Below are 24,577 nucleotides of genomic sequence, written 5' to 3'. Positions count from 1 at the left end.
CAAAAGGAGGAGTGGGTGCCACTGGATGTCATGGAGAGTCTGCTCTTCATAGGCCCTTCCAGTAGTGTATCAGTTGGTTCCAAAGGCATGGGTAGATGGATAACACAGTGATGGTTTCTGTTGAAATTTTTAGTAATAATATAACAGATTGTATTAGGGTTCTATAGAGGAACAAAAGTTATAGAGTGTGTGTGTGTGTGTATGTATATATATATTTGTGTATGTACATGTATACACACACTCACACACACACATACATGATTGATTTACAGGCTATGATCCAGCTAGTCCAACAATAGCTGTCTATTCTGTCCATGAGGCTGTGATGAATCTCAGAATATACTCAGTATACTCTTGAATCTGAAGAAGTAGGCTCTAATACCAGTAAAGGAAATACACTTGCCAGAATGAGAGGAAGCAGGCAGAGCGAGTGAAACTCCTTCTTCCTTGTCCTTCATCAGGGCCAGCAGTGATGTGGCCCAGGTTAGAGATGGAGCTCCCCACTTTGAATATCCAGACTTGAAATGACGTAATTCCCACTTCTTATGACGTAATTAAAAAGTGAACAAGGCCTCATGGTGTGCCCAGCCATTTGGGTTTTAGTTCATTCCAGGTGTCGTCAAGTTGACAACCAGGAAGACCCCTCATGCAGATAAATGACATCGTCTTTATTGTACCCCCACACCTGTGCCAGGCTGTTGTCACTCATCTGAGCAGCCCTGTCGTTAGCAGAGCCTGCCGCCTGCGGTGTGTGCTGCAGGCTGCTTCAGCTCTCTGGCCTGCCCAGTGACGGCCACGTCTCCTCTTTGCAGTCACCAGTGCCAACTCAAGGAGCCCAGCCAGCCGCTGCAGCTGCCCAGTGAGGGCTCCGTGGAGGACGAGGAGCTTCCTGCCCAGAGATATGAGAGGGACTTAGTCCAGAAGCTCAAAGTTCTCAGGCACGAGCTCTCTCTTCAGCAGCCCCAGGCTGGTCACTGTCGAATAGAAGTCTCCAGAGAAGAGATATTTGAGGTAAAGAATTATGTCTTGCTAAACCATATAGCCCCATGGGGAAGCACGCAAGGAAGTTTGTGTTAAATGAGCTGTGTTTGCCATCTTGGTGGACTCTGCTTTCTGCTTGGCATTTGAAGGATCCGCTTTACTGATGTATCTGTTGTTTAGTTTTTATTATAGCTGGATATAGTAGCACGTGCTTTATATCGCAGTACTAGGGAGGCAGGGGCAAGTGGATCTCTATGAGTTCAAGGCCAGCCTGGTCTACAGACTTGAGTTCTAGGACAGCCAGGGCTACACAGTGAGACCCTGTCTCAAAAAAATTTTTTTTCATTGTGGATATTTATTATACAAATAGTGTTACACAAGGACATTTCATCTTGTTGGCTCTGCCTGTCTCCCAGCCCCCACTCTATGATTTCTCCCTCTTACAGTCCTCCCTCTGGTGTTTTCCTAAACTTCACAGATACTTACATGATTTTATATATCTATAAAAGTTAGGGATTATGGTTATGAGAAAAAAACACAGTTATTTGTCTTCTAAGACAGGCTTAACTCACTCACTATGACTATCTCTGGTTGCTTAATTCTATGGATACAAAACTTCTAGTGTCTGTCCACACCACATATTCTTTATCCAAGGTTGACTGCAGAACTTAGCTATTGTGAATGAGCCTTGATGACTTACCATAGATTTTGCTAAGTGCTCTGAAGTGTATATGTGCCTGTAGATGTAGCTGTAGTTTGCTGAGAAGCCTCCAGACAGACTTCCGTGGTCTCCGCAGTACTTACCGCTTTCTTAACCAGGTGACACGGACTCCCCTTGTAGTCTCTGTGTAGTGCATATATGAGTCTTCCAAGATTGGTGTAGCCAGCCAAGACTCTTCTCCCCCGAGGGACCAGTTTTACTGTTTAGTGAGATGCAGGGTTTGTCAGGTCCTAGGCTCAAGCTGAGCGAAGTTGTGTGTCTGTCTCTGACAATAGTTTTCAGTGCTCAGTGGTTTTCTGTGCAGAAGCTGGTGACTCAGGACGGGACCCCAGCTGGCCCTGAACTGTGTAGATCATTCTTCAGCCTGTGGGTCCTCCTCACACCCATTCATTCCTTCAGAGTTTCTGCTGGGGCACTTCCTTCTCAGAGACAGTGCATGGCTATTTGGTCCTGGTCTTGTCTCTGGGAAGAAGAAGGAAAGTGAGTCCCCCAGTGAGGGGCTGGGGGCGTGGCTCAGTGGTAGAGCCTCTGCCTAGAATCCCCCAGTGAGAGGCTGGGGGTATGGCTCAGTGGTAGAGCCCCTGCCTAGAATCCCCCAGTGAGGGGCTGGGGGCGTGGCTCAGTGGTAGAGCCCCTGCCTAGAATCCCCCAGGGAGGGGCTGGGGTGTGGCTCAGTGGTAGAGCACCTGCCTAGAATCCCCCAGTGAGGGGCTGGGAGGCGTGGCTCACCTGCAGCACTTGGCTAGTATGTTAAAGTACCTGGGTTCTATCCTCTCCACTCTCAAACATCTTTTTTGTGAACTTGTGGTTTTGATGTGTAGGAGTCGTATCGCCAGATCATGAAGATGCGGCCAAAAGACCTAAAGAAGCGCCTGATGGTGAAGTTCCGAGGGGAGGAAGGTTTGGACTATGGTGGAGTGGCTCGGTGAGTTGCTGGTCAATCCTCTTCCCCACATGAGTGGCAGGCTGCTGGAGCTGCCCACTTCCTGAGTGTCACAGTGGACCTGTGCCAGCATCTCCACAGGGCACCACAGGGCACCGAGGCTTCTCCTGCTGACACCTCCCATTAGAAAATGTATGATGTCACTTTTTAACTTGTAGTCAGGATTAAAGTTTCACACTTCTTCTTTACTGTATGTGTCTGAACACAAAACTCCCAGGGCCACTCCTGAACTTAACCAGGTAGCAGTGTGGGGGTGGGACGTGCAGGTATTTGTTTTATCCAGGGATCTTACAATATGCTGCCATTCATTTCACTTTAGAGATGAGACTTCTTTAACAAACGTTGGCATTTGTTCTAAGAGGCATCTGGTATCCTCCAGGTAGCCAAGATTGGGCTGCTACCTCCTGATGTAGGGACCTGGTCACAGACACGGACTCTGGGCAGTAGTTAGGATAGCTAACCCTCTGCTCGCAGACTGAGCTCTCTACAGTTCTCCATGTCTGCCACTCAGGCTCCTCTGAAACTTTTCTTTGTAAAGACTTTATGTGTGAACGTTTTGACTGCATGTGTGTCTATGCACTGTGGACATGCAGTGCCCACAAAGGCCAGAAGAGGGCATTAGATTCCCCTGAGACTGGAGTTAACAGGTGGTTGTGAGCTGCCATGTGGGTGCTGGGAATCAAACCCAGGTAACCTGCAAGAGCAATGAGTGCTCTTATCACTGAACCATCTCTCCAGCCCCTCTACTTTTGAATTATAGAATACTACTTAGCCCTTTAGAATTTAATTTGTCTCTGAATTCTATTTATCTCTTCCTTGCCTATTCTTTCCTTCTCATTTCCCCATCCCAGAACTCACTACATAGCATAGACTGGTCTAAAATGAGAGTATTCCTTCTGCCTCAGCCTCTTGAGTACTGAAATTAAAGGTATGACCCACCATACCTGGCTTCCTTTTAAAACCAGGCTTTGTCTTCCTTGCCCCCATAAACTTGAAGATGCTCGGGACAGCACTTTGCAGCACTCTACTTAGAGACCTAGTCTGTCATGGCCGTCCAGCCTGGGCATCAGCATCAGCTCCTCTGCTTCTGGAGCAGACCCTAGGCACTGTCCCCCTAGCCGCCTCTTTCTTGGTTTCTCCCTGCAGAGCAGCTGCTTGGTGTAATTTTCTTCCGTCTGTGCCCCTAGCAGCTATCCACAGTGAGAAACTTGGTTTAGTTCATGGCCAGATTCCCAGTTCTAGAACGGCTCTAATGCCAGGCTCTCACCTTTGGCAGTAGCTGCTGTGCGCAGGAGTCTCCGAGCTCACAGCCCTCCTCCTGCTGAGTCTTCTACCTTATTCCCAGCTCCTTCCTCTTCTGCTTTCTATAGGGCTTCCTCGCCTCATCTTCCCGTGCTCAGAGCAGGCCAGTGTTGTAAGTTACTACATAGCACACTAACTATGGGATTCCATTGTAAGTAATGAGTATGAAGAATTAAATACATCTAAGGCATTGTTAAGTCTTCTCACTGGAGGCCTCCCATCAGGCAGCTGTGTGTTGTGTAGGGACTGCATTTACTCAACAGTCACCAAGTCTAGGGACCTGCAGTGACTTCATGTGCATACAGGTGCACATGGCATGTTCTCAGCACCCCCCCCCTTTTTTTTTTCCAAGACAGGGTTTCTCTGTGTAGTCCTGGCTGTCCTGAAACTCACTCTGTAGACCAGGCTGGCCTCGAACTCAGAAATCCGCCTGCCTCTGCCTCCCGAGTGCTGGGATTAAAGGCGTGTGCCTCCATGCCCAGCTTAGCCCCCACTCTCTTGTACTCTTAACTCGACGAGGGAAGGAGTGCTTAGAGAATCGCACAGGCAGTAGCTACACACAGCCAAGGAGGTCCCTGGTCCTTAAAGAATACTTGACGGAAGTACAGATGGGAGAGCCTTGAGGGTCTGCCAGGTTTTTTGGTCTGATGTATCTGTGTATCTTTTGTTTATTTCCATCCCTTTCATGTCCAGACGGTTTTGGTCTGTGCTGCCCTCCCCTAACCTGCCTCCTTTCTGTTTGAAGAGTCGGAGACTACACACTAAAATCTGAGCCCATTGTCTCGAGGGCTATCCATCTGAAGGTGCTGTACCCCAGTATCTTCAGGATTGAACCCATCTCACAGCAGCCCCCCCCCCTTCAGTTTCCAGCAGAACTGGTTATTGTGTTTGGCTGGGTTTGTTTTTGTTTTTGTTTTTTTAAGAGTACAGTGATGTTAAGCATTAGAGGAATTTAGAAACTAAGCTAACCAATGTATTCCTGCTGGATTTCTAACCACTGTGATGTTTTCAGATTCATCTAAGTTTTCTTTCCATTGCACAGTGATGAATGGGCTGAGGAGTTGGCTCAGTGTGGAAAGTACTTGCCCCGAAAGCATAAGGACCCAAGTTCAAGCCTCAGAGCCCAAATACAAGCCCAGCAGCACCGGGCACGCACTGTGAGCCCGGAGCATCTGTGGGGCTCCCTGGCCAGCCTGCCTCCAAAAATAAGCTGAGAGCAATTAAGGAAGACGGAGAGGCAGCTTCTGCCCTTTACATGTACACACATACACACGTACACACATATGAAAAGATATAGAAGATGGGAATGCTCTGTGCTTATGGTCTAAAGTAAGAATTCAACAGGAAATTAGAAGGGCATAGTTGTTCATAAATTCTCTGTTTTCCTAGAGCTTGAGATGTTCATCTACCAAACTCTTATTATAGAATGCTTAGAAACTCCAACTGGCAGTGATGGTGCACGCCTTTAATTCCAGCACTTGGAAGGCAGAGGAAGGCAGATCTCTGAGTTCAAGACCAGCCTAGTCTACAGAGGGAATTCCAGTACACATACACACTCAGGACTGCACAGAGAAGCCCTATCTTGAAAATGATAGATAGATAGATAGATAGATAGATAGATAGATAGATAGATAGATAGATAGATAGGCAAGCAAGCAAGCTGGAACTGGAGAGGTGGTAGGCAGTTAGAGCACGTCCTGCTCTCTCAAAGGACCTGACCTTGGTTCCCAGCATCCACAAGGCAGTTCACAACCGCCTCTAAGTTCAGCTCCAGGGCATCTGAAACCCTCTTCTGGCGTGCTTGAGCACTGCATGCTTGTGGCATACATTCACACAAGCCTTAAAGACAGTCTGAAAGGGATATTGTTAGCACATGTGAGAGCTGTGTTGTTATTGTTCCAGGGAGTGGCTGTATTTGTTGTGCCATGAAATGTTGAACCCGTACTATGGACTCTTCCAGTATTCCACGGACAATATTTACACACTGCAGATCAACCCAGATTCTTCTATCAACCCTGTGAGTATTGCAGTGAGGCGCTGAGAAACCCAGCTGCAGTTTCCCCGGTTACTGGGGACTCGGGTGCTGGGGAGAACTCAGGGCAAGGGCAGGGAGGATCCAGGCAGGTTTGGATCAGGAACCTGCTGTCCACAGTGGAGGGCTGTGGATCTGGGCTGCTCTGTGCCTGAGTACTTTACCCTTTGAGGGGACTCTGGTATGGTAGTAGATCATGGTTTTTTGAATGTCATCTTTAGAGCTAGGTTACCAAGTCCAGACTCTGATCAAAGTTGGCAAAGTTCCATCTTTAGCTCTCTTGGGCCACAGATGTGAGCATTCCACATGAGGTAGGATTAAGGGACACGTCTAAGGGAAGCCTAAATCCGTGAAGGACAGTGTTACAAGGCCACAGAGCTGAAATGAGGGACTATCTCTGCTAGAGAATTCAATACAAATAAGCCTGTGGTTGGGAAAATGGCTCGGCCACACAAGCATAAAGACTTGGTCAGACTGCAGAACTCACATAGAAAGGCAGACGTGGCTGGGCATGGTGGCACAGGCTTTAATTCCAGCTCTTGGGAGGCAGAGAATCAGGCAGATCTCTGTGAGTTTTAAGAGGCCAGCCGTAGTGAGATCAAGAATAGTCCGGGCTATGTAGAAAGATCCTGCCTTTCTTTCTTTTTTTTTTTTTTAAGTATGTGAGTACACTGTCATATCTTCAGACACACCAGAAGAGGGCATCAGATCCCATTACAGATGGTTGTGAGCCACCATGTGGTTGCCGGAAATTGAACTCTGGACCTCTGGAAGAACAGTCAGTGCTCTCCAGCTCCCAAAAGACCCTGTCTTAAAACACCAAACAACAAGAAAACCCCAGACACCATGTGTGGTAGTGTGGGGAGGTGGAACTGGGTGATTCCTGGAGCTCACTGGCTGTCCAGCCTAACCTGTAAGATCCAGCTTTAGTGAGAGATCCTGGCTCAAAAAAATGGGCAGCACCTGAGGGAATGAAGGCAACCTTCACATACACCACACATGCACGCGCATACACATAAACACACACGCACACACACACACACACATACACATACACACATACACACACACACACACACACACACACACACACACACACAGTGGGAATAAACCTTTATTTACCCAGCCTGGAAACTAAATCCTGACACATTTTCAGAAACACATGAGCTGTCCACACTGTCCGCACCAGAGCCCTCCAGTTAAGGAAGGAGAAGAGCTCCCTTCTTCCCTGAGGCCTCCACAGTTTTATGTTGTACCAGGCCCTTGCAAGTTAACTAAGAGTTCGCAGGAAGAGATAGTGGGCACACACATACACAGTGTTAGGCCAGGGTGTGAGGGTGCACAGCTGTCATCCCAGTCTGAAGGCGGAGACAGAAGGATTGAGGAAGTCCCAATCCCACTCGAGTTAGGAGTAAGTGAAGCTGGGACTCAAGGACAGCCTTATCCTGTCTGGCCACGGGTGGGTGACGGGCAGCTGAGTGTATGTCCTGTTAGGTCTAGATACGCGGGAAGCCCATGGGAAGTGGGTGTCCATGCCTACTGTTCATCTTCCTAATGGCTTGCGGTTCTCTGGCACCCCCTATAGGACCATCTGTCATACTTCCACTTTGTGGGTCGCATCATGGGTCTGGCTGTGTTCCACGGACACTACATAAATGGGGGTTTCACAGTTCCGTTCTACAAGCAGCTCCTGGGGAAGCCAATCCAGCTGTCGGACCTGGAGTCCGTGGACCCAGAACTGCATAAGAGCTTGGTGTGGATTCTGTAAGTGTCACCATCCTGCCCCACAGCCCGGAGCTGCTGTTGTGTGTGCACATTCTTTGGGGGAATAGGTGTGGAACTAAAGAGAGTAACAGAATTAACTATAGCATCATCAAACATTGGGTTGCAATTACAAATGAACAAAGCAGATGGAATCATTTACTTGACTTGTGTTCTTTTCATAAGCTAGTTTGGCTTGCTATTAGGTTTGCTGACAAGCTTTTCTTGGTATGTGTTGGGGGACAGGGTTGAGGGAGAGCATACATGGCGTGTACCCCATTGTTTCTCAGGTGGTCTGCAGAAGGCAAGGGAAAGTTTCAAAACAAAATTCCTGTTTAGTTACCTTTGTTTTAGAGTTAACCAAATGCTTTGCAGGAACAGGGTGAACCTGTGCACCTGTGGAAGACCCAGGCCCTGACGTGTCGGGGATGCTGCTGTGTGGAGTTTGGCTTGGGGCAGGGGGTCCTCCTTGGCCTCGATTGCTCCACTGTACAGGGCCGTGGGGAGCAGGGGCTTTCCTGTGGGGAAATGCTTGTCAAGAAGTAGGGCAGATAAGGAGGCAGCCTGACAATGCCAGTGCTTTTTGTGGGAATGGCTGCCTTTGAAAGGCTACCTTGAGAGGAGAGAAGCCTCATTGTCCTGGCTCGTGTCCTTTTGACTCAGCTGCCTCTTCCCAGGCCTCCTCCCAGATGCAGTTCCCTGAGCAATTAGGTTTCATGTCCCCTGGTGTCACAGGATGGCTGAGTGATACCCCCATGAGTGGTAATCATTAAGTCAGGGACAGAACTTAGCTAGGCCTGCCAGCTGCCCAGCATGGTCCTCTCCAGCCCGTTAGGACTCCCTGGCATAGGCCTAACCAGCCTTCGCCTGTATCTACAGAGAGAATGACATCACGCCTGTGTTGGATCATACCTTCTGCGTGGAGCACAACGCTTTCGGGCGGATTCTCCAGCATGAACTGAAACCCAATGGCAGAAATGTGCCTGTCACTGAGGAGAACAAGAAGGAATACGTCCGGTAATATGCAGGGCTTTAGTGGTGACATGGAGCAAGCAGATGGTGCTGTCGGGGCACCTGGAGTAGAGACTCCATGTGACAGCCCTGCTCTCGATGCAGAGGTGGCTGCATGCTCACTACAGTGTCCCAATGCCACCTGAGGGACAGTTTTGCATACTGTGGGTGGTCATATGGCCACTCATGTCTCACAGACCCTTTTTGAAGTCTTGGCAGTTCCAGGAGGTCTCATCAAGGACTCCTGCTTTTTAGTGGAAAACCAGAATGGCAGAGCTAGTTTGCTTTTAACTTGCTATTAAGGCTGGGTGTAGCATGGTCGTGGTGCACCCTGTGAGTCCAGCACTTGGAAAGCTGACACAGGAGTTGTTCCAGGTCATTCTGGGCTACATACTGAACTAATTACAGCCTGGGCGTCCCAGACTTTCCCTGGATGGGGAAGAGGAGAAAAAAAAGTGACAGATAAAGCCAGGTGGGATGGCACAGACCTCTCTGAGAACAAGGTCAAGACCAGCCTGGGATACATGGAACCTTGTCTGAGAAAGATAATAGAAAGAGCTGTAGTGACAACTCGGTGGCTGAAGCTCAGGCTGATCCTCCAGAGGACCAGCACACACATGGTGGCCTTAACTGGCTAACTGTCTAACAACTCCAACACCCACTTCTGCACCAGGCACACTTGTGATGCAGATATGCAGGGAGAACATGCATATGCTTAAAATAATAGTAATTAAATTACAATAATAATAATTAAGGGTAAGAGCAGACCTGCAAACTAAAAGCTACTAGGGAGGGTGGGTGTGGGCTTGTGTCCCCTCAGCAGACTCTACATTAACTTCACATGTGCTGTCTGTCACTGCACTGTGATACTGTCACAGCCACTGTGGGAACAGGGTGCTCTCAAGGCCTCTTCTCAGTTACCTGAAACGCATGGCTTTTCCTTTCAGGCTGTATGTGAACTGGAGGTTTATGAGAGGAATCGAAGCCCAGTTCTTAGCACTTCAGAAGGGGTTTAACGAACTCATTCCCCAACACTTGCTGAAGCCCTTTGACCAGAAGGAACTAGAGGTGAGTGCCAGGTGTCCTAGGGACCTCAGAGAGTGAGGCCCCTGGCACCCCTCTGTGCAGTGAGCTTGGTGCAGGGGGAGACTGAGGGCACCTGGATAGCCTTGTCTCCTTGCCAGCAACTACTGACTGGCTCTGCAGGCACTGTCGCAGGTCTGTGCCTGGGGCTTGTGGGATCTCTAGCCCTTGCCTAGGACCAGGCCTCCCTCGCTGTTCTCCACTCTCCACTCTGGCTATTCACAGACTGAGAACATACAGTCATGGCCTCAGACAGTGGCTCATTCACCCCTCGCCAGCTCTGCCTGGTGCCAAGTGGCCTAAGCCTTCCAGATTGTTCTCACAGCCATCTGCCCACTGTGAGACGGAGGGCTTTGGAGTGGAGCCTCTCTGTGTGAGCTTTGAGCAAGCTTTTAAACAAGTGGACAGTGCTCTGTGTCCCCTCGTTCCACATGGCCTGTTGCATTCTGTTAGCTGTTCCCAGTCACTCTTGCCTGGTGCTCAGCAAACTCACTACAGGTTTGGGGTGTCAGCCGACAAGTAGCTGTGTGACTGATTGCTGACAGCCTGTCTGCTGCTTGGCTGTGGGAGTTGTACTGTCACTGCTTCTTGAGTCTCGGTAGTCTTGGGGGAGGGGCGGGGGCAGTGTTTTGTGCATCTGAGGGTAACACTCAGCCTGGCGCCCTTCCCCAGCTGATAATAGGTGGGCTGGATAAGATAGACCTGAACGACTGGAAGTCCAACACCCGGCTGAAACACTGTGTGGCAGACAGCAACATCGTCAGGTGGTTCTGGCAGGCGGTGGAGACCTTCGATGAGGAGAGGAGAGCCAGACTCCTGCAGTTTGTGACAGGATCCACAAGAGTTCCTCTCCAAGGCTTCAAGGCTCTGCAAGGTGACTGACGTGGAGTCAGGGCCATTCCTGAGGTGTTGAACAGCAAGACTTGGAGTGTGGGCCATCCTGCTAGAGAGTGAGAGTGGCCAGTATATTCTCACAACATATAGTTAGCAGTGGGGCGCCTGGCAGGTGTGTGGCCACACTGGAGCCCCCCATGGGCTGATGGATCCCATGTGCTCTTTTAAAATCCAGGAGCAGCAGGGGCTACTGGTAGCTTCCGGTGTCCCCAGCCCAAGGTGGATGTCCCCTTACCCTTCTTAAAAAACAAACAGCCAAACCCCAGCTTGTAGGGAGTAGGGTCAGGTGGAAGGTGCTGGAGCTTAAATACTCCAGAGCTTGACTGCACTGGCCTCAAGAGACCGAGGCCACCTTATTTTGTAGTGATACAGGACTGAAGAGACTCTGCAGGGGTGATGGGGTTCCCCGCCCAGCACCGGAAACCTTCTCTTAGCACAGGCTAAGCCTGCGCCTGCTGCTGCTTCCAACACTGAGGGGCTGGGCAGAGCAGGGCCTGCAAAGGAGGTGGCCAGACTTCCTGCCCCTACAAGAGCCTCTTCCTGCCCCCAGCACTGCCACCCTTTACCCTGCACACAGGAGTGTGTAACACACCTATATAGTACAACATCCACTGGCCTCTGTAGTTTCAGCAGCAGCAGGCCGCTAGGAAAACCTACAAGCATCCAGGAAGACCAGAGTAGAGAAAGTCTAGTGGCTTTCTGTCTAGTAAAGTGTGGGAACCAATTAGTCTCTACTTCTGCTACCCCAAAAAGAGGTTCTTGGGCAGGCCATATGTAGGGGCGCTAAGCTCCTTGGCTTCAAGCATGCCACACTGCCACAGAGCCTCCTGGCCAGGTACTCCTAGGACTTGTCTCTGAAGTACAGTAACTAGAATGTTGTCTTGTAAGGCTCTACAGGCGCGGCAGGGCCCCGGCTGTTCACCATTCACCTGATAGACGCCAATACAGACAACCTGCCCAAGGCCCATACCTGGTAAGCCCTGCCTCCGTGGGATCAGACAAACGGCCTTTGTGTGTCCTTCCGCATAACCTCAGCTCACACCCTGGGGCCAAGTGACTGGAGTCAGCAGGTCCCACTGGGTCGCTGCTGTGGGCATCAGATTTTGTTAAGGCTGTGGTGCCACCACTTGGGACTGTAACCTGAAGGGCCATGGCTGTCCCTTGGTTGTGTGTTGTGCATGTGTGCATGTGCCTAGCAGAAAAGGGCAACTATTGTCTGTTTGATGTGCGGCTCCACATTTTCCTTCTCAGAACCTTATTGAAAGATTCTGTCTCAGGCTCACTACCTCTCCTTCAGGATTCTAGTTCCCAAGGCTGTGGGGATGCTACATGGTAGCACAGGAGGTTTAGATGCTGTCTGTGACCAAATGAAGAGGTTTGAGATGAGTGGTTTAAGTACATCCTAACTGTTGTTCACATTTGAAGATGGGCTAAGACATCCATTCCCAGGAGCGTGTATGTAAGACCCCATGGCCGCCTCAGCATGGTACGGCCCGAGCTCCTACAGAATAGGTGTGTGGTATTGAAGCATGGCACTGTGTCCCTTCATAAGGCTAGAGAAAAGGGGTGGGGGAGAACGAGAGCGTAGCCTTCGCCCAGTCTCTAAGACCATTCCTGACTGCTCTGTGCCTGAGATCCACGGGCCACCGCTTTTAAGTTACTGTGAGACAATAGATGTGTCTCTTTTCACAAATACTGGAAATGAGATTCCCCCTGCAAATCTTGAGTTCCCAGGAAGGTAGGTACGCACCCATCTTTCTAGGATTTGGTGTTCTCTTACCTTGGAGACCCAGCATGCTGTGGTAGGGGATTGACCTCATTAGAAGGCCTGTTGGTCACCAGTGCAGATTACAGCAGGCCGGGGCTTCTTTCCAGTGTGAGAAAGCACACCCAGAGGCAGAACAGCGAGCAGAAGTGAGCTTACACGCTGATTGTGTGGATTGTGACACTTGTTGTGGGTTGACTGGCAGAAGCAAACACAGCAACAAGGGCTGTGCTGAGAGCTGAAGTGCGTGTGCATCTTCCGAGGGAGATGAGACGCCATGCCCGCCCGCCTGCCCGCCGCTGTACTTTGCGGCAGTGTGGATGGGGCTGAGTGCCTCCCTCCCAGCGGTGACGCTGGCTCCTTTGCCCTTTTCCAGCTTTAATCGGATCGACATCCCACCCTATGAGTCCTATGAGAAGCTCTATGAGAAGCTGCTGACAGCGGTGGAGGAAACCTGTGGCTTTGCAGTGGAGTGAAGAGCAGCCAGTGGCCACAGAGTCTTGCTCACAACCACCAGACCCAAAGCATATGGCGTCTGCACGCCTCCCGCGTGGCGGGCTGAGGCCTGAGATTCCAGAAACCGAGGGAAAAGGCTCGTCTCCCTCCTCCTTTGGAGAGGGCAGGCCAGGGGACTTTCCTAGGTGGCTCCCACCCATTTATTCTCCTTTATTATAGTTTGCCCACCCCTCCATCACCCATCCAATAAAACGCAGCCAGGTTTCGCCCTCAGCCTCCTTGGCACGGTGGGAAGGCTGTGGTGTCTCCGCGAGCATCGACCCATGGTCAGGAGCCGCTGGGCCGCTGAGGGTTGCGTGGTCTCTGTGCTAGCTCCCCTTGACTGGAGCCTCAAAGCCCCCTTTCAAGTTCAGCAGCTGCCGACAGCTTACTGAGCTCAAGTTCCAGAGGCGTCCATCACAGGCTCACAGCCTGTTCAGGTAGCAGGTGGATTTCTAAGCAGCAGAAGGTAAATGCACAGTGTATGCTTGCTGGAACTCCACCGTGGCAGGACACTCGAGGCAGGATGTGTTTTCCCCTTTGATAGGTAAGGGAATTGCAGCGGCCGTCACTGGAAGCCCAGGTACTTCCTTTTCGCAGTATCCTGGCTAAAAAGAATGGTTTTGCACAGGGGAAAAAAAAAATCTTTAAAAGTACAATTTGTTGTGTTCTCTACCCAGTTTGAAATTATCACGTCATGGAGCTAAGCAAAGAATAACCAAAACCAGCCTCAGACCCCCGGGTCCAGCTCTGCTCCTGTGCCTGGGGATCCGGAGGCTCCTGGCTGTCTTGAAATGGACTTTTATATGGGGATTGCTAAGAGCTAAACTAACAGAAGAGCCTTGCACCACAGCCACTGGGCGGGACAGCAGGAGAGGCCGCTGACCTGGGCCCCTGATGCAGCTCCCCAGGGTCGGGGCTGTGCACAAAGCAGGTGTGATGGAGCGTGTGGCAGCAGGGTGGGGTGGGGCTTTACCTCCTACGTGGCCCTCGTCCCCAGTGGCAACGTGATGCTAACAGTTCTCCTCAGCTTGCTTGCTTCCTTGTCTTCTGAGGAGCAAGGCCAAAGCCAGCATCTCTAACACATCTCTAACCCCACGTCCAGGTTGCACAGGCTTCACAGCGCTGACTCTCACAGCAGAGCGGCAGCCATGCCTCCGTTTGTGGTTTTGTTGTTTTTGTTTGTGGTGGGGGCGAGAACAGGGTAATTCATTAGCAAGACATTTCATTGGTACCGGGTTCAGGTTGTCTGGGGAATAATGGGAGGTCCTGCGGGCCACCAGCTTTTGTGTTCTTTCTGTTGCTTACCCTCAGGCTGGGGATAGGGAAGTGTCTTCCCTTCTGTTCCTGCTGCTTCTGTCCAGTGTGGTCTGGAAGCAGGGCTGAGGTGATGGGGAGTGGATTCATAGGTCACATACGCCCCCAACCCAAGAGGTTTGTCCAGCATAGGAGTCAGCTGCGCTCTGGGTTGCCAGGTCTGGGGACAGAAAGGATGCCAGGTAGACCTCACCGCACAAGGACCGAACCCGCCCCACCTCCCAGGCCAGACTGGGGCCTTACTAGTCTCTCAATTCTGCCTTGCCCCAGTAGGGCTTCTGTACTTCATCTACCTTCATGCTTCCGAGGGTGTTCTAAAACCCAGCTCCCTCGTGACTCTCGGATTCAAAAGGCGCCAGGAAGCCTGTGCCCTAAGTCTCAGCCAGTCCACAGGAAGCATCCAGACCCCGCAGAGTGACACGCTTCCGGAGACTGGACACACTGCCTGTTGCCTTTGCACACTGGCCCAGTCTGCAGGGTCCTGTGCTCTGAGGATGCACTGCAGGAATGTCAAGTCACACTGTTTGTGCCACGGAAGTGATTGGGAGACAAGCCTTAGGAGTCCTGTGTCAGATGCCCTCTGAGGAAGATCCAGAGCTTAGGCCCTCAGGGGCTGACTGATTGGCGCACATACCACCCACTGAGGCTTCTACCAGCCGTTGTGCCTGCGTCGCCTGTGGGTCCCCTCATTGCCAGTTCTGAGTGTCACAACCTCCCAGGTCTGTTCATGTGCAGCACTGTCCTCTGTTGGTAGCGCTGCACTTCCTTGTCTGTCTACCATGGTTAGGCCCTTCTGACGCCCCTCAAAGAACACTGCGTGGCCAGCCCACGGCACAGCTCCTGGTTGCCCTGCTTGGGTCTGGGTGAAGCCCTTTCACGTAAGATCTCGATCGTCAGCCCTCCTGGTGGCCCCACATCACCCAGATGCTTCAGGAGCCTGGCTCCGCAGGCTCTCCTCACCAGCGGCCGGCACCCACACTCAGGGACGCAGCAGACACCACTCTACTCCGCAGTGCTTCAGAGAGGACGCGCCAGGCTGCAGCAGTGCTGTGGCAGCAGGTCGCAGTCTCATGCTTGGTTAGGAGGATCTGCCACAAGGTGGATTACTGACCCTGCACTGGCTTGGCCACATGGCCAGGTTCAGGTCAGGTGGGCGCTGGACTGACCTTCTGCAGAGAACACGCCCCACCCTACTGCAGCCTGTGGGCCACATGGCAGCCTTCTGACGGTGTGGATTTTTAAACTGTGTTTATAATGTATTCTAAGTTATTTTGTAAGGTCCTGTTTGAAGTGCTGCTGCTAGCCCTAGTTGCTCTCCCAGTTTTTATTGTCCATTTTCCTGTGACAGTTGTACACTAATGTTCTGTTTTATGTCAGAATCGAAAGTATTTAAAGAAACGCTAGTTCTATTTAATGCAGTTGTGGAACCAGCTGGAAACACGAAGCGTTGACTGTAGAGCAGGCTGGACCCGGAAGGTCAGGTTCATTTTGTTACATATGCAATAAACTCACAACTTTACATTTTCCTTTTTCCTTCCTCTCTTTCTTTCTTTTTTATTTTTCTTTGCGTACCTGTTACTTTCATGTGGAAACAAAATTCTAGTATATTTACTTTTGTAAGTCCTGCCTCCAAGTAAATAAAGACAAGCTAGAACTGTGGAAAAAAACAAATGAAGCCAGGCGTGGTGGTACACGCCTTTAATCCCAGCACTCGGGAAGTAGAGGCAGGTGGATTTCTGAGTTCGAGGCCAGCCTGGTCTACACAGAGAAACCCTGCCTCGAACCCTCCCTCCCAAAAAAACAAACAACAACAACAAAAACAAAAAAACCAAACGAAATACCAGTGCTAAGCAGACGCAGTACCGCCTCTGCCACTTGGTGGCAGCACTGAGCTGCTGAGCCAAGGCCTTTCCTGCGCTGCTGCACTGCAGGTTATCTTAGGCTGCCCACAGTACAAGTGTACACGCCTTTGTTGGAATCCGTATCACACTGTCGGGTCAGCGTGCCCGGTGATAACTTTATGTGGACCCTTCCTAGCGCAGAGGCTTCTCACACGGTGGGAAACTTGTCCCAAGTCAAAAGCTACACTTGCTGGGCAGTGGTGGTGCACACCTTTAATCCCAGCACTTGGGAGGCAGGCAGGCGGAGGCCAGCCTGGTCTACAAAGTGAGCTCCAGGACAGACAGGGGTACACAGAGAAACCCTGTCTCAAAAAACAACAACAACAAAAAAAAAACAACAAAAAAAGCCACACTTGCTCACCTATGATGCAATGCCACGCCTCTCAGAGCCCTCATACAGGAAGTGCTGTGTGGGTCATAGCTGCTTCAGAACACTAAGGTCCACTCTTTTCCTGAGGGGTCTTGGTCTCTTCCATCTCTGTGAGGAAACAGAGCAGACTGGCTTGAGCTCAGCAGACTTCCCTCACGGTTGTCCTAACAGGAGTTCAAGGTCAGATCCTAACAGAGTGGGCATCTGGTGGCAGCCCCGCCCCCACCATCACACCAGCAGGGGCAGGAGTCCTGAGGTCATCCTTGAAGGTCACCTCCTGGGACCACTGTCAGGGGGCCACAAAAGCCACAGTCTCAGGCCCTTGCTTCATCAGAGCATCTGACTAGCAGACTGCTGTCCCCCATCTGCCAGGGAGTGCTGAGGGCAGTGTCCCCAGCCAGAGCGGCCTTAGGCCTGCAGTTCACAGCTGGAGATGTCCCGTCCCTATCCCTAGAAAACCAGGTGAATGCAGTTGAGTCTCATCCCAAGCTTAGGGCAAACCTGGCTGCAGGCCACACGCGCAGGCTTTCTTGCCGCCCTGTGGCCTGATGCACAGACAGGATGGTGGGACAGGGACAGGTAGGAAGGACATCCTCCAGTCAGAATAGCTAGTTGTGTGCAGAATGTTACTCTCGCACAGGCTGGAGCAGCTCCCAACCACTGTGCCCCAGAGCCACCTCCCTCAGTCTTCCCCATTCGTGTGCTTCCTGGACAATCCCCACTTGGTGCCCATCCACACAACCCCACGACGTAGCCTGAGGCAGCACAGTGACCTCTGACAGGCTCCCTTCCCACTCCACCACTCTGTTCTACTTAATGGCCCCTGCTGCTGCTACAGGAAGGGACAGGTTGGGTGACCCGACCCCAATCTGCCACCTCTACCCACAATGTCTGGCCAGCTTGCTGCTGCACATCACGCTGGTCACGGGACTAAGTGTCAGGTGGTGACAGCACTGGGGACTCCCGCAGGCCCAGTTCCCTCAGAAAGCTGTGGAGGGTCTGTTGTAGAGGGAAACAGTGGCCACAGGTCATCCCAGCCTGAGGGAAGTGGAGGCAGGAGGGTCAGGAAGTCAGGGTTAGCCTTAGGATCATGTGGAATTTTGGGCTAGCCTGGGTTACATGACACTATCTCAGAAGAAAAGAAAACCAAGTGTTGGGCCACTGAGATGGCTGAGGGTAACCAGTGCTTTGTAGCACTGCCTGATGACCTGAGCTCAAACCTCAGCTCCCTCAGGAGAAGGAAAGAACAAAGCAGACACCTGGAATCCGTCCTCTGGCCTCTACACATTTACACATGCACGCACACACTGCAGTAGTGATGTTTAAAATGGCCCTGAGTCATTTACTACAGTGCCTAGTAAATATGTAGTAAGTGTTGACCATTTAAGGAATCAGAGACCAGGAGGCTGTTACAGGCTCCAGCTCTGAACAGGGAGACGGGCTCAGTGGAGAAACGTGTGAGCACAGCTGAGGAGCCCACGGTGGAAGGAGAGTACAAACTCTCACGGTTCCCTGACCGCTCCACACATGAGTGTGAACACCAAGATGCCAGGTGGTACACAGATTTACTCTCAGGAGGCAAGAGGCAGGCAGATGTCTGAGTCTGAGGCCAGCCTGGATTATATACGTGAATACTAGGTTACCCTGAGCTACATAGCGAGACAGTCTCAAAACAAAAATCAAAGCTACCTTAGGCTGCACAGCAAAAGCCTGTGTGAAAAGTCCAATAAGAAGGGAAGGTGGATGAGAGCTGAGCTAAGGGCAGACAGGAGCTGCCCTGATGATGCCCTCAGACACATCCAGTGTCATCTAGGAGCTCAGTCCCGACTCAGAACCCTTCGGAAGGTGTGACAGCTTCAGATACCATTCTAAAGGCTCTGGACCCAGGTTCCGGTCTCAAGGGTGGCGGCAAGTGTGGACAAGCGTATACGCAGAAGGAAGCGGCAGGACCCAGCAGTCAGCCGTGATGCCAGTCATGTTGAGTCCTGTGCCAACCACCCAGTTGAGCTGAGCCACACTGGATCGGCTGAAGCCTATCGAGCCTGGTGCTAGGCCCAGGGAGAAGACGTGGCTGGCCACGGACCTAACCAGGAGGAGCAGCTATGTGGGGAAGGGGCGCTCTGAAGACAGTAGTATGGTTGAGCTAAACACTTAGGCTAAAAGCAGTCAGAGCACCGTGCCTCTTGCCCATGATCCAGCCCTTGAGGCTTGTACAAGATAACCGAAGTCTAAGGGCAGCCTGGGCTACACAGTGAAGGCCAGGCCATTCTGGGCTATGCAGCTAGACCCCATGTCTGCAAAGTAAACTAAATAAATATGTATCACAGGGCAAAGAAGGGTAGAGTTGTCAGTACCCTTCAAGTGTGTTTTTTTTAGATTCTCAGTCTGGAGAGATGGCTCAGAGGACCGGATTGGCATTCACCTCTAACTCCATCTCCAGGGTATCTGGCCTCTGTGGGCATTCACATACATGTGGCAGGCAGACAAGCAGGTAGGCATGATGGAGATACACACACATTCACACACCACAGGCCATAGTTTAAAAAAAAAAAAAAAAGCAAAATCCAAAACCCAACAGATGAAAAGAAGTCCCAGAAGAATTGAGGTCACTAAAGAAGCGGCTGTTGCAGGCTGGGAAGCTGCCTCAGTGGGTGAAGGAGAAGCCACACAAGTGTGAGGGCCTGAGTCCAAATCTTTGGGACTCATGTAGAAGCTGGACATGGTAGCACACATCTGTAACCAAGATGCTCCCGCTGATGTAAGAGGGAGACAGGAGAATGCTGGGATTTTTGTGGGCTAGCTTAGCTGTCGTCTGTAGCAGCAGGCAGATTATCTGACTACACAGGCCCACCATGAAACAAACATCTGCATTCACACACACACATGTGCACACAGATGCCACACAGGCACACATGCTCACACATGCACAGGAGTGGGAGCCGGTAATGACAGGGGCGGGGGCGGGGGGGGGGGGTGTTGTGGGCCTCCCTGAGGCTCACTGGTCAGGTTCTGCAAAAGACCCTGCCACAAGGATGTGGTGAGCAGCTGAGGAGGACCCCTGGCTTTGGGCTCTGGCCTCCACATGCACAGACATGCTCGTGTTCACACAAGAGAGGGATTTCTGCTTCAACTGGGAGCAAATGTCCTGGGAGAAAAGTAGGCCATCTGGAGAGAGGGCAAAGGTCCTCCGTGCACACTCCCCCCAGCCAGATGAGCAGCTTCATGGTTCTCAAGGCCAGTTCATTTCCCCAAGGCACAGACAGCCCCAGCCCTGCCTTGTACTCTAGAAACCAAGTCTGTTTCTCCTGGAGGACTCTCTCCTCCAACGGTCTTTGCTGCTCCAGAACACCCTGGACTGGCCACGGAGATATCTAAACCCAGGATCTGAGTTCTGCCTGCTGTCCACACAGCCCCGGGCAGAGCCATCTGCCTGTCCACACATCTGCTTTATAAGATCCAGAGCACGGTTCCCACTGCACTAGAGAGGCTGTGACTATCGTTTCTACCATATAGTTCAGATGGTGCCATGGTTCAAGGTCAGAGCTTGCTAAACGATGAACACTGGAACAGTGTGAGCCTCCCACGGTGACTTATTACCATTCCATTCTCTTGATAGGCAGTGTTAATACTCCACTGGGTACTCTCTGGGATAGTCTGTATAGGACTGGAGAGATGGCTCAGTGCTGAGAGCACCTACTACTCTTGTTCTCAAGGTTCAATTTCTGGCACTCACACAAAGTGGTTCACAACTGCCTAGAATTCCAGTTTCAATGGTCCAATGCCCCCTACTGGCCTAAGCAGGTACTGAATGTGCATGGCATATACATCTATACATACATACATACATACATACATACATACATACATACATACATACAAGCAAAATAATCCATATATACAGCAATGGTTTCTTTTATGGGGGGGGGTCTTATATAGCTAAGGATGGCCTCAAATTTGCTGTTTGGTCAGGGCTGGCCTTAAACTTCTGGTCCTGCCTCTGCCTTTGTATTGGGAATACAAGCATATGCCATCACATATATTTGGGGGGGGTGGTGAAGGTTGGGGGAGCAGGAGATAGAACCCAGGACTTCATGCATGCCAGGCAAGACTTCCACTACCTCCTCAGCCCTAATAATTGCTATCTTTAAATATACATTTATTGACTTTATGGGTATGACTGTTTTGACTGCAAGTATGCATATGTGCTAGAAGCCATTGGATCCCCTGGAATTAGAGTTACAAATAGTAGTGCGCCATTATGTGGGAGCTGGGAACCAAACCCAGGTCCTCTGCAAGCTACAAGCATTCTTAACTTCTGAGCCCCACTTCTCCAGCCACTAATAAAGTCCTCTAAGAACTTATCATTATTGTATATGTATGTGGAGTAGAGAGCGTACCAAGCACGCACGTGGAGGTCAGAGGACAACATTTTGCCATTGGTTCTCTCCTTCCACTGGGATTCTGGGAATTCTTGTGCAGCAAGCACCTTTATCCACTAAGCCGCCCCATAGCTCTGTGATAACTTCTTATACTCAACAGCTGCGTGGCTTTTGACCTCCCTGGGTTCTGCTGGTATTGGTGATGACACTACAGCTCAGACCATATGGTTAAGATTTAAAAAACGGGAATGGCTTTCCATCCTCTCTGGCTCCTGGCAGCAGCAAGAACAGCACGTTGGGTTTGCTACCTAATGAGTCCTTTCTCTTAGCGGGAAACAGCAGTTTCCTGTTTCTCAGTGGTTGTGATTCTCTTCCTCACGTAGTTAATGTTGGCAGCTAAGTTCTTATCCAAAGGCTCAGACGGAAACTGGGCAAGTTACAATTCTTTGGGGCTTGCTTTACAGATACACTTGACTTCAAAGGGACTTTTATGAGGTGATCTTTCCTTTTTTCTTGCCTGGATGGATAGGGGCCATGGCTGCTGGTCCCTGGTGCCTCAGCCGTCAGCTGGCCGCTGATGGCTCCTCTACAGCTTAGCTCTGTGAGCCCAAGGCTGGATTCAGTCTACATTTGTGGTACATATACTTACTTAAATAAAATGTAGTTTGTCATTTAAACATTTACACTTTGGGGCTGGAGAGATAGCTTGGGTTTAAGAACACTTGTTGCAATTGCAAAAGAGTAGGGTTCAGTTTTCAGCCCCCTCATGGTGGTTCACTATCACGTTTAACTCCAGTTCCAGGGGACCCAACTGCTTCTTCTGACCTCTGCAGGCATCAGGCACACATGGTGAGCACGCATACATACATACATACACACACACAGGCAGAACACTCATATATGTGAAATAAATACAATTACTCTTTTAAGTTTATGCTTTTGCAAATTGTAACTTCATGAGAAGAACAACACATTAAAAAATAATATGTCTAGACTGAGAAGATGGCTTAGTCAGGAAAGTGGCTGTCACCTGAGCGTGAAGCCCTGAGTTCAATCCTTACGGCCTACAGAGGAATGCAGGCCATGGTAGCGTGTGCTTCTAACGTCAACGCCGAGGACTCCGGGGCTCACTGGCCAGGCATCCCAAGGCAGTGCGAAGGCCTGTGCTGAGGGTGGGGAGCGTTCCTAAGGATTATGTCCAGCACTGTCTTCTGGCCTACATGTGCACATGAACCCACATCTACATTCCTGCTCCCCAACACACGTATATACAATAAATGCCTGGAGAATGACATCGGCAGTATGGTGGACGGCAACATCTTAGACTCAAATGGCCCAGACAGGAAAGCAGATGACCAACTGGAATGACCAGACTCCAATGCCTCCCCTATGCATAACTACCACAGACACACAACCAGGAAGAGCCTACGCACACAGTAGAGGAACAGGCTGAGGGGATGGCTCAGCGGGTGAGGCACTGCTGCTAGGGCTCATGCCTAGAGTTAGATCTTGTGACCCACTTGGCAGAGATAACCTTTGACTCCCACAGTTATCATCGGATCACACATGCCAAGGCAAGAGCACTCTTCCCACCCCCAAATAAATGTACAATTAAAGGAAAAACAGTAAGGAATTGGCTCATTTTACAAGGCTTTGTCCCAGTCCTCCCTGGCCAGGTCCGGTCCCGGTTTCCTGCTGTGAAAGAAGAAAAGCAAAGGAAACTAGATCTACCGCCAGTGTGGTTCAGGCCTGCCTGCAGCACACAGCTCAGCTGTGGTAAACAAGTTAGCATGGCTCGGTAACAACTAGAGAAGAGCTCTGCCTGTGAATACTGGGTGGGGGCGCGGGGTGGGGGGTGTGGATACACACAAGACTCTGTGGAGAGGCTGGGGCAATAGGGAAAATTCAATATTTAAAAGCCGTTGCATGGCTAGGGAGCTGGCTCAGTAAGTAAGAGCAGTTGGTGTGAAAGCATGAAGACCTGAGTTCAAATCCCCAGCACTCACGTGAAAGTCAGGAACCCATAACCCAGTGTTCTGCGAGGTGAAGACGGATTATTGGGGGTCTTGCTGGCTGTCAGCCTAGTTCCAAGTTGTAGGAGATCTTGTCTCAAGCCAATCAAAGAATGACAGAGCAGGACATCTGACACCTTCCATGGCCTCTGCTTACAAGCACATAAGCAAATAAAATGGTTCATACCAAAGAGTGCGTGCAGGCCAGGGAAGATCTGTGGCTGCAGACAAAGGGAGAAGCAGCTGCTTTTCTAGGTCCCATTTTCCTGCAGAGAAAAGACACACAGACAGGAAAACAAGGCCATTCCTAGAATGAAAATGTGACATTATCCATTCAGTAATGGCTGTACTTCCAATAGGTCACATGGTTCGCAGCAATAGATGTATTTTTAAAGATTTCCTTTTATTAGACGTGCGTCCGCATGGGTATGCGCGTGTGAACATTGGTGCTCACGGAGGCCTGTGGGGTCAGACCTCCCGGAGCGAGAGTTACAAATGGTCACTGAGGTGGTTGCTAGTCCCCTCTGACCACAGTCAATGCTCTTAACCACTGAGCTATCTCTCCAGCCCAACACGCCTATAATTTTATGCCACATGAAAACAAATAATCTTTACATATCCGTAAGGTGCAGCTGGAGCGATGGCTGGGTGGCGAAGATTACTTCAATCTTCTCTAGAGAGCCCAAGTTCAGATCCCGGCACTCACTACGGTGGCTCATAACCACCTGTAACTCCAGGTCCAGAGAGATACTTTGTCTCCATGGATACACGCACACCATGCACAGACAAGTGATTAAAAGTAAAAGATAAATCTAAACCTAAAAGGTGTTTAAGATGCTCAAAGGTGTGTGTGTGTGTGTGTGTGTGTGTGTGTGTGTGTGTGTGTGTGTGTCTATACACACTACGCACACAAGGAGTAAAAAAAACTCAAGGAAATCAGAAAAATTCCTGGTATCATCAGATGGAAATCATACAAGAGAACCACATGGATATTCTAGAAAACATTTATCTGGAAAACATGGCTGCTGGGAACTGAGCAACTGACTCACAGGCTTAACTGCAGACTCAAACCTGCAGAAAATAGAACCAGTGGGCTTCAAGGCAGTTTTATCTGAAATTCTTAAGGGAGGGGCAAAAAAAGAAAGAAGGACAGAATGAATTAAGGAAGGAGCATTCAAGGGAAGGGCTGGACGGGGCACCCTCAGTGGACTAATCCACACATGGGGAGCCCCAGAAGATCAAGGCCCTCACTACCCTGTTTGAGAGTCATGATCAACAACTGATGGAAGATTAACCCAGAGAGCCCCACCCCAAGTCACACCATCTGACTGCCGAGGGACATAGTCAAAGCAGAAATCCAGGGTCTGGAGAGATGGCTTTGCAGTTAAGAGGACCCTGTAACTCCAGTTGCAGAGGATCTGACATCTAGCGTGTTCTGCACACATGAAATGCACATACAGACAAGTAGGCATGAATACATAAATAAAGATAAAAATGTGTTATTGTTGCGTAAGTTTCCTCCAAGGTTAAAGCCTTCCATCCAGCAGGGAAGCTCCTTTAACCAGGAAGGTAAACAATTCCAAATAGCCTCAGGAAGTCCCTAAAACTGA

General features: G+C 50.4%; 1 protein-coding gene across 6 annotated transcripts in view; it reads left to right on the top strand.

Moving 5' to 3' along the window:
• Smurf1 (SMAD specific E3 ubiquitin protein ligase 1) overlaps positions 1-15,831 on the top strand; it is an 89,405-nt gene extending 73,574 nt beyond the window's left edge. For 4 of the 6 annotated variants that reach the window (XM_011241017.2, XM_006504884.2, NM_001038627.1 and 1 more), the window contains 9 exons: positions 813-1,011; positions 2,524-2,627; positions 5,850-5,964; positions 7,565-7,743; positions 8,620-8,757; positions 9,699-9,819; positions 10,507-10,708; positions 11,617-11,701; positions 12,870-15,831. In XM_011241017.2, coding sequence (XP_011239319.1) covers positions 813-1,011; positions 2,524-2,627; positions 5,850-5,964; positions 7,565-7,743; positions 8,620-8,757; positions 9,699-9,819; positions 10,507-10,708; positions 11,617-11,701; positions 12,870-12,969 — 1,243 coding nt within the window. In that variant the 3' untranslated portion in view covers positions 12,970-15,831. The remainder of the gene's footprint in view (positions 1-812; positions 1,012-2,523; positions 2,628-5,849; positions 5,965-7,564; positions 7,744-8,619; positions 8,758-9,698; positions 9,820-10,506; positions 10,709-11,616; positions 11,702-12,869) is intronic. The other 2 variants (XM_011241016.2, NM_029438.3) reach the window with 1 other exon arrangement.
• Positions 15,832-24,577: the final 8,746 nt, after the last annotated feature.

The sequence above is a fragment of the Mus musculus genome, chromosome 5 (assembly GCF_000001635.26).
Source record: "Mus musculus strain C57BL/6J chromosome 5, GRCm38.p6 C57BL/6J".
Taxonomy (NCBI): Eukaryota; Metazoa; Chordata; class Mammalia; order Rodentia; family Muridae; genus Mus; species Mus musculus.
This window is presented reverse-complemented; position numbering and strand designations above follow the sequence as displayed.